General features: G+C 48.2%; 1 protein-coding gene across 1 annotated transcript; it reads left to right on the top strand.

Moving 5' to 3' along the window:
- The first annotated feature begins 6 nt into the window (after nt 1-6).
- On the top strand, nt 7-10,993 carry UBE2QL1 (ubiquitin conjugating enzyme E2 QL1). Its single transcript, XM_078617595.1, has 2 exons — nt 7-159; nt 9,293-10,993. Exons 1-2 carry the CDS (start codon nt 10-12, stop codon nt 9,410-9,412), a joined length of 270 nt encoding a protein of 89 aa, XP_078473721.1. The 5' UTR covers nt 7-9; the 3' UTR covers nt 9,413-10,993.
- The last annotated feature ends 342 nt before the right edge of the window (nt 10,994-11,335 follow it).

The following is an 11,335-nucleotide window of genomic DNA, read 5'->3' as shown; positions in this document are numbered from 1 at the left end:
CCGCCCTTCATGCGCGTGCTCAGCCCGCGCATCGACAACGGCTTCGTGCTCGACGGCGGCGCCATCTGCATGGAGCTGCTCACGCCCAAGGGCTGGTCCAGCGCCTACACGGTGGAGGCGCTCGTAAGGCAGTTCGCCGCCAGCCTCGTGAAGGGGCAGGTGAGGGGGGTGGGGTGGGGGTGGGGGGAAGGGGGGGGGGGTAGGTGGGTGGGTGGGGAGGGTGGGTGACGGGGGTGGGTGGGGGGTGAGGGGGGTGGGGTGAGTGGGTGGGTGAGGGGTGAGGGGGGTGGGGTGAATGGAATGAGGTGGGTCGTGGTGATGTAGGTGGTGGTGGTGGTGATGTTGGTGGTGGTGGGTGGGGGTGGAGGTGGGTAGTGGTGATGTAGGTGGTGGTGGTGGTGGTGATGTGGGTGGTGGTGGAGGTGGGTAGTCGTGATGTTGGTGGTGGTGATGTGGGTGATGTGGGTGGTGGAGGGTGGTGGTGGAGGTGGGTAGTGGTGATGTAGGTGGTGGTGGTGGTGATGTAGGTGGTGGTGGGTGGTGGTGGATGGTGATGGTTCGGGTGGAGGTAGGTAGTGGTGGTGGAAGTGGTGATGTGGGTGGTGGTGAGTGGTGGTGGAGGTGGGTAGTGGTAATGTTGTTGTTGGTGGTGATGTGGGTGGTGGTGAGTGGTGGTGGAGGTGGGCAGTGTTGATGTTGGTGGTGGTGGTGGTGATGCGGGTGGTGGTTGGTGGTGGTGGTTCGGGTGGAGGTGGTGGGTGGTGTTGGGAGGTGGTGGTGGGAAGTGGTGTAGGTGGGAGGTGGTGGTGGTGGGAGTTGGTGGTGGTGTTGGTAGGTGGTGGTTGGTGGTGGTTGCGGTGGGTGGTGGTCGTGGTGGTGGTGGTTCGCGTGGAGGTGGTGCAATGCATCGGCCGGTCATCTCAGTCAGTCGACCCGTGGCACCTGCTGGGTCTGCCCTGTGACCTCCTGCCGACGGGCGTTCGACACTTCACGTGGCCTCAACGTGCACCTAGCCTGGCACAGGCGCCACTTAGCTACTACACGTGTAGTAGCTACTACACGTGTAGTAGCTACACATGTAGTAGCTACTACACGTGCAGCTACTACACGTGTAGTAGCTACACGTGTAGTAGCTACTACACGTGTAGTAGCTACGGACCCCGCACTTTTAAGGGCCCCGCGCTAAATGCTTTCAAGCTCTCACTTCCGGTTCAGTGATTCTGCAATTGCTCTACTACTATAGTATCACTCACCTTTTGCCCTTCCAAGGACGGGTATTGCAGTCAATCTGAAACTTGCAAGCGAAAAGCAAACCGCGACGTCATATTCATTGCATTAATTCGAGTGCAATTTGTAAGGCCGCGGTGACACAGACTCATTTCATTTAAAGGTTATAATCCGTTATAGTAATAGGTTTTTACCCTTTCAACTGGTACAAAAACTGGCACCTTTATACAAGGGATCATGTTTGCAATAACCGCAACACAAGCAGTCAAAATGCAAACAAAAAGAAACAACTCTGATAATGATATGCACTGTCCTTGAAGTTGATTGGTCCACACCCGAGACAGCTTTTCTTAGAGCCTAGTCTCCATTGGTGTTGGACCAGATGACGCCAAAAGGCGTACAACTCAAAAACAGCGCACTATCAGAGTATTCAGAGCTCGGGGTAAGCATTTACACTATGAGACATCTCCTTTACCAGTGGCAAAATATAGTGATAGGTTTTTACCCTTTCAACTGGTTCCTACCAGTATAATCTGATGACGAGTTAAGGGCCCGCTGAACCCGTAGTTGCCACGTGGCTCAGAGGTCAGAGACGCTGAGACGGCACCGCTGAGGACCTGGGTTCGACTCCACGCTGCAGCCCGTGTCCTCAAGTCGCGTGAATTGATAGTTTGAGTTTGGTCATCAATGCGCAGAGAGAGAGAGAGAGAGAAAACATCCCCACTCCCCCCGACACGTTAAATTGGGTTCCGTGCTTAATTCGGATAAAATACAAGCTCTTGAGAATTAAAATACCGCATCGGTTTGATTGTCGCATTTGCTTAATAAGCCATAGCGTGCTGATGAGAAGCAGATGAGATGTTAACTACCTCGCCTGGTGTGCAGGAGGTCGTGGGTTCGATACCGACCCTGACGCCTGCTGCTGTATATTTTGAGTTTGCGTGTCTCTCTCATCATCATCACGGTGGCTAGGAGATGTTAACTACCTCGCCTGGTGTACAGGAGGTCGTGGGATCGATCCCGACCCTGACGCCTGCTGCTGTATATTTGGAGTCTGCGTGTCTATCTCTCTCCCCGTGGTCGCGTGGATGTTTCTCCAGGTCCCTCCGGTGTTTCCCCTCCACATTTAGAATCAGCATCGCTCTTTGCAATATCCGGCTGCTGCTACACACTTCCACACGACGACACTAAGCCGCTTCGTGGAGCCATCGTTTGTGATGGACAGGTCGCTTCTGAAGATGAACCACGTGGAGCTCAGTGGGAAACAATACAAATATAACGTCCAGAGGAAGGTTGATTGAACAAATTCTACTTCACCGAGTGTTAACATCCCCAGCGTTTAACAGTACTCTCCTTTTTGTTTTTGGGTTGTCACCAACACTGGGTAAAACAACATGCGCAGTGTCGTTCTCTTCTAGCATGTGTCCTTTAGCATGTGCACCTTTAGCATGTGCACCTTTAGCATGTGCACCTTTAGCATGTGCACCTTTAGCATGTGCACCTTTTGCATGTGCACCTTTAGCATGTGCACCCTTAGCATGTGCACCTTCAGCATGTGCACCTTCAGCATGTGCACCTCTAGCATGTGCACCTTTAGCATGTTCACCTTTAGCATGTGCACCTCTAGCATGTGCACCTTTAGCATGTGCACCTTTAGCATGTGCACCTTTAGCATGTGCACCTTCAGCATGTGCACCTCTAGCATGTGCACCTGTTGTTCTCTTTTAGCCCCGCCCCCCCCAACACGTTCCATTCATTGGCTACCACACTCAGATAAGCTCCTCCCCCACTCCTCCCTCCCGTTAACTTGTATTTAAGAACTTGTATCTTGGAATGTTTTGCCTCACTTGATACAGCAAATCTGGCTGTGACGGTCCCACCTGGTGACGGAGACTTGTGTTGCCTCCGAAACGTCGTGATTTTTATTATTTTATTTCTATTATTACTTTTATTAATTTTAATTTTATTTTTTACCTACGTAACTTTACCGACAAAACCTAAGAGTATAAAATTCTGTCGCGTAATATTGGTCTGCAAAGGCAATCAGGCCAATGGACTTGTGAATTGTTTGTACCCTTTGGTGAAGACAGATGTGTATGTGCCTTATATTGCCTTAGGGGCCGTCCATAAATGACGTCACGCACCTAGGGGGGGAGGTCAGACATTTGTGACGATGGGGGGTTGAGAAATGTGACGTCACATCAAAATGCGCAACTTTAAATAAATATAGACAACACGTTCTACTTAATTAAATATACTTTTTAATAAATATTTTCTCCTACAACATCAGAGTGCAGCGCCACATTAAATACGCACTACAATGACAATAGTTTAAAGCGATTTGAAGCATGTTTTTTTTTTGGGGGGGTGGGCAGAGCTTTGTGTCGTCATATTTGAGGGGGGGGGGGTCTGACTTTTTGTGACGCCGTGTGACGAAGGGGGGGGGGGGGGGTCAAACATCGTTCAAAATCGCGTGACGTCATTTATGGACGGCCCCACAAGTAGCAAATCCCGCAGTCCGTCGTGAGCTAATTCATCTTGTTGCAAGTGCGTGGGGCATCATGGATGTTTCTCACGATGATTGATAATGTTGAATTTCTTTCGCACCGTACGTAGCCAACCATGCCAACCGGAGGTGCGCTGGAAAGACAACAACGAGGTGGTTGTAGTTGTTTGAGGAGATATTGATAATGATGACAGAGATGGTGGAGATGATGGTGGTTGGGTAGTGGTGGATGTGGATATGGTGAACATAGAGAGAGTGGTTGTGGAGATGACTATGAAGGGTGATGATGGTGGTGGTGGCATTGATGTTTTTTTACAAGCCCTGTCAGGACAATCTAGTCGCAGGGTTCATATCGTTCGTCACCGCCCACTTCCCACTGTGCACACAAAGACAAAGAACCACCCGTGTAGACAAAGATCCCCCGTATAGACTTAACAGACTGTAGGGGCAAGTGCTGTTTGCGAGCAGCACCTATGAAGGCCGGCACGGCACACGAGGGGGTGGGCGGCCAGCACCACGCCCGACCGCCTTTGTCTCCCCATACACTTACACACACTTACACACACTGACACACACTTACTCAGACTGATACACACTCACACACACTTACACACACTCACACACACTTACACACACTCACACACACACTGACACACACTTACACATACTTACACACACTTACACACACTTACTCACACTGACACACACACTTACACACACGCACACTGACACACACTGACACACACTTACACACACTCACACACACTGACACACACTTACACACACTTACACACACTCACACACACTTACACACACTCACACACACTTACACACACTCACACACACTCACACACACTTACACACACTGACACACACTCACACACACTTACACACACTCACACACACTGACACACACTCACACACACTCACACACACGCACACACACTCACACACACTCACACACACTTACACACACACACTCACACACACTTACACACACTTACACACGCACACACACTCACACACACTCACACACACTCACACACACTTACACACACACACTCACACACACTCACACACACTTACACACACTCACACACACTCACACACACTCACACACACTTACACACACACACACTCACACACACTTACACACACTTACACACGCACACACACTCACACACACTCACACACACTTACACACACTCACACACACTCACACACACTTACACACACTCACACACACTCACACACACCTACACACACTGACACACACTCACACACACTCACACACACTCACACACACTTACACACACTCACACACACTCACACACACGCACACACACTCACACACACTTACACACACACACTCACACACACTTACACACACTTACACACGCACACACACACACTCACACACACTCACACACACTTACACACACTCACACACACTCACACACACTTACACACACTCACACACACTCACACACACTTACACACACTGACACACACTCACACACACTTACACACACTGACACACACTCACACACACTCACACACACTTACACACACTCACACACACTCACACACACTTACACACACTCACACACACTCACACACACTTACACACACTGACACACACTCACACACACTCACACACACTCACACACACTTACACACACTCACACACACTCACACACACTCACACACACGCACACACACTCACACACACTTACACACACACACTCACACACACTTACACACACTTACACACGCACACACACTCACACACACTCACACACACTTACACACACTCACACACACTCACACACACTTACACACACTGACACACACTCACACACACTTACACACACTTACACACACTCACACACACTTACACACACTTACACACACTCACACACACTTACACACACACACTCACACACACTCACACACACTTACACACACTTACACACACTTACACACACTCACACACACTTACACACACTTACACACACACACACTCACACACACTTACACACACTTACACACACTCACACACACTCACACACACTTACACACACTTACACACACTCACACACACTTACACACACTCACACACACTTACACACACTGACACACACTGACACACACTTACACACACTGACACACACTCACACACACTTACACACTCACACACACTTACACACACACACACTCACACACACTTACACACACACACACTCACACACACTTACACACACTTACACACACACACACTCACACACACTCACACACACTTACACACACTCACACACACTCACACACACTTACACACACTCACACACACTCACACACACTCACACACACTCACACACACACACACTCACACACACTTACACACACTTACACACGCACACACACTCACACACACTCACACACACTTACACACACTCACACACACTCACACACACTTACACACACTCACACACACTCACACACACTTACACACACTGACACACACTCACACACACTCACACACACTCACACACACTTACACACACTCACACACACTCACACACACTCACACACACGCACACACACTCACACACACTTACACACACACACTCACACACACTTACACACACTTACACACGCACACACACACACTCACACACACTCACACACACTTACACACACTCACACACACTCACACACACTTACACACACTCACACACACTCACACACACTTACACACACTGACACACACTCACACACACTTACACACACTGACACACACTCACACACACTCACACACACTTACACACACTCACACACACTCACACACACTCACACACACTCACACACACTCACACACACTGACACACACTCACACACACTCACACACACTCACACACACTTACACACACTCACACACACTCACACACACTCACACACACGCACACACACTCACACACACTTACACACACACTCACACACACTTACACACACTTACACACGCACACACACTCACACACACTCACACACACTTACACACACTCACACACACTCACACACACTTACACACACTGACACACACTCACACACACTTACACACACTTACACACACTCACACACACTTACACACACTTACACACACTCACACACACTTACACACACACACACTCACACACACTCACACACACTCACACACACTTACACACACTTACACACACTTACACACACTCACACACACTTACACACACACACACTCACACACACTTACACACACTTACACACACTCACACACACTCACACACACTTACACACACTTACACACACTCACACACACTTACACACACTCACACACACTTACACACACTCACACACACTCACACACACTTACACACACTGACACACACTCACACACACTTACACACACTGACACACACTGACACACACTTACACACACTGACACACACTCACACACACTTACACACTCACACACACTTACACACACACACACTCACACACACTTACACACACACACACTCACACACACTTACACACACTTACACACACACACACACTCACACACACTCACACACACTTACACACACTCACACACACTCACACACACTTACACACACTCACACACACTCACACACACTCACACACACTCACACACACACACTTACACACACTTACACACACTTACACACACTTACACACTCACACACACTTACACACACTTACACACAATCACACACACACACACTTACACACACGCCACTCAACACTCCACACGTGCGTCAGAGATGACGCGCGCCGGCACGCGGCGAGTGACGTCACTCGCCACGGTGTGACGTCACCGTGACGCTCCGGCCGTTGTCGAGGGGAACGGAAAATTCTCTCCGCGGTGCTGGGGGACAGGAGGAGGGTGAGGGGGTGAGGAGGAGGGTGAGGAGGGTGGTGAGGGGGGTGAGGAGGGGGGTGAGGAGGGTGAGGATGAGCGCGGTGTGATGAGGAGGATTGATTCGTTCAATCACCCAATCATCGTTATTTTACCCGCCAATATCGCCCCTCAGTACAGTTGAGGCATCGCAGAATCACGATGGAATGAGAATATTTACGTCGCCTGCAGAAGGAATCCGATGAGCTATGAAGCTCTTCACTTCACGCATGTTCAGTAGCGAGACTCGCGGCGACTGAGCGAGGAACCGTGAAGTGGTAAATAAATAATAAGTGTGGAAAACTTACGTTTTTTTTAAAATAACACAAAATATCTTCTTGGTACTTTCGGTAAAGTCACGTAGAAGGGAAGTAATACAATAATACAAATTAAACATAATAAAATAATTCTCACGACGTTTCGGCCACAACGCAAACAGCCGTCCTCAGGTGAAACCCAGGTCTGTCGAGGCGACAGCGTCTGAATGAAACAGCACACGTGCTTGGAACATAGAGACTCGATTAGCTGAGCCTTCTTATCACGGAGCTTGTTGAAGGATCTCAAAGTTATGTGGAATCTCTCCTTTAGATTCTACGGGAAGGCAAGTGTGAAGAGATGTAGAGTCTTGAGATCTCATAGTATAAATGCTTACCCCGAGCTCTCAATACTCTGATATTGCACTGTGTTTGAGTTGTACGCCTTCTGGTGTCATCTGGTCCAACACCAATGGGGACTAGGCTCTAAAGAAAGCCGTCTCGGCTGTGGACCAATCAACTTCAAGGACAGTGCACATTATTATCATTATCAGAGTTGCTTCTTTCTGTTTGCTTTTTTGACTACTTGTGTTGTGGTCATTGCAAACATGATGCCTTGAATAAAGGTGTCAGTTTTGTACCAGTTTAAAAGGGTAAAAACCTACTACTAAGTCTTGCAGAAGTTTATTTTATTTTATTGCGTGTCTCTCTCCCAGTGGTCGTGTGGTCTTTTTCTCCAGGTCCTCCGGGTTTTCCCACCACATCTAGAATCCACGCCAACGCGTTTCGAGTGATTTGGCGGCTATAAATGTCCACGTGATGACAAGCCACTTCGTTGGGCTATCATCTGTGGCCAGGTCGCTGATATAGTTCAGTGGGCCTTAGCTCGTACAATAAAATAAAAAAAAATGTGTAGATGTGCCATGCTTGTGCGTGATTTTTCTTCCTTGTGTTGCACACTCGAAATGAAGCACGTGGGCAGGTGCTCCAAATCGAGGGCAAGCACATTTATTTATTGTGTTAATAGCAATCTTGTGAAAAACAGCACCGTCACTCTGTGAAATGCAACAGCACGTGTCACACACAGCAATTCTTCCGAGACGCCATTAACCACGTGGCTGGTTTACACGTGAGGTTATTCATTAACCCTGCCAGCCACCTACAGGCCCGACTCAGTCATCACATGCTGCTGTACACACATGCGTCGATGCACTGCACAGCACATCAGGACTTTCACAGAACCACACTTTACTCCCTTGCTGCACAAGGATATCATTAAAAGAGTGATCCATTCTTAATGTGCCACACGTGTCTTGCCACCCTTTACCCCCTCCCCCCCCCCCCGCCTCACAGGGGCGAATCAGCCGCAAGAAGAAGGCGTTCACGAGAAAGGAGGCGCATGCGACGTTTCGTAGCCTCGTGAAGACCCACGAGAAATACGGATGGGTCACTCCGCCGTCCTCCGACGGATAGAAGTCGCCTTGACCTCTTGACCTCTTGACCTCTCGTGGTGTGCATCGTTGAGTTGGCTCTGGCTCCCCACCACACCACCACCACCAACCCACCCACCCTCACTTACTATCGGTCATTAACGAAGCCGCAGCCGCGACACCCGTTGGCGTGGTGAGTGTTGTTGGGACCGTGAGAGAATAGAATTACACTGGCCAACACAAAAAAAACACATTTTTTTCTGGCCTGGACTTTTGCAGCTGTTTTAGACTAATTTCAGGGTGCTGATTACAAATCTGATCTCAGATTTGCTCCATCACATCTCATTTTTATGCTATCGGTATACCCCATTTTCATTGATTTTACCCGAAATTAACTCTGTCACTTATGATTGCAAGTTTTTGCGAGTCAGTGACTGCTTTAGTGTTAAAATATGGTGCTGTATTTTTAGGATAGTGTGTTTATAATATCATTTTATGTAGATATCCACATTTATTTAATACTTTTTCTACCGCAGTTTTTATTGAAAATGCAATATTTGATATCTCAAAAACCTGATGTGATAGACAAAAACTGCTAGATTTGGAATCAGCACCCCACAATTACCTTAAAACCGTTGGAATACCTTATGCCAGAAAAAGTGTGTTGACCAGTGTTATCAGTCGGTGAGTGTTGACCCCCATCAACCAGCCCTCCCAAACCATAATCGGATTTGAATGTCGGATGTAATTTACAAGCGCTTTTCGAGGTATCATTTTAACGTTGTTGTTGTTATTGTGACTACTACTGCTGCATTGTTATTTCACGACGTGCCCAAGAGGACGACCTCTGCGGAGATGGAGCAAATGAGTTCGGCTCCAAGCGCAGGAGGCAGAGACCCACGGATATTCGGCCGGCAAATGGACCGCGAGGCGAGGGTGACGGTGTGTGGTGGAGGCCTTCATCCAGCAGTGGATAGCTCCTGGCTTGTTGATGACGACGACGATGGTTACTTCACATGATGTTGGCGCTGTCCCCTCGCCGAGTGAGTTTGATCTCTTGTGGAGGAGCGTACGCTATCCCTGCGAGGCAGTATTCTGAAGATTGCCTTTTGGCATCATCTGGTCCAACCCATGTGAGACTAGGCTCTAAGGAAAGCTGTCTTGGGTGTGGACCAATCAACTTCAAGGACAGTGCATACATTATCAGAGCTATGTTTTTGTTTGCATAATGACTGCAGGTATTGTGGTCTATGCAAACATGACTTCTTGTAAAAAAAGGTGTCAGTTTTGTTGCCAGATAAAAGGGTAAAAAAACTATTATCATATGTTTTCTTCTGGCAAATGAGGTTCCAATGGTGTAAATGCTTACCCCGTGCTCTCATACTCTGATGGTGCATTGTCTTTGAGTTGTGCGCCTTTTGGCGTCATCTGGTCCAACCCATGTGAGACTACGCTCTAAGAAAAGCTGTATTGGGTGTGGACCAATCAACTTCAAGGACAGTGCATACATTTTCAGAGCTATTTTTTTTTGCATTATGACTGCAGGTATTGTGGTAAATGCAAACATGACTCCTTGTAAAAAAAGGTGTCAGTTTTGTTGCCAGATAAAAGGGTAAAAAACCAATTATCATGTTGTCATTTTTATTATTGTTATTTGACTGGTCATGTGCTCAGCGGCAGTGCGAGCCAGCTCGCGCTCAGAAGATGGCGAGTTACGGGGGCTGACCCGGCCCATCAGCCTTCTAGGGTCGATAAAACGAGGTACCAGTTTGGTAAGAAGTAATTTCCCCGTGGAATGTGGGATTCCCACAGGAGATGCGCACCACCTCGAAGAGTCCATTTGAGCAAAACGAACAACATCGATGACCCTTTTGACTTCACATTTCTTCAATTATATCGAGAATATAGAAAGAGTTCACTACCATAAAAAAACACCAATACGCGCTTTTGATGTCGTCATGCCATT

Source organism: Lampetra planeri, chromosome 54 (genome assembly GCF_965212315.1).
Source record: "Lampetra planeri chromosome 54, kcLamPlan1.2.h2, whole genome shotgun sequence".
Lineage (NCBI taxonomy): Eukaryota > Metazoa > Chordata > Hyperoartia > Petromyzontiformes > Petromyzontidae > Lampetra > Lampetra planeri.
Note: the sequence above shows the minus strand (reverse complement) of the source record. Positions and strands in the feature narration are given on the sequence as shown.

Bases quoted from the DNA above. Each gene is read 5' to 3' on its own strand.
- UBE2QL1 (XM_078617595.1), top strand. From the start codon at position 10: ATGCGCGTGCTCAGCCCGCGCATCGACAACGGCTTCGTGCTCGACGGC. The intron at 160-9,292 runs GTGAGGGGGGTG...CCCGCCTCACAG, and splicing joins CCAGCCTCGTGAAGGGGCAG to GGGCGAATCAGCCGCAAGAA.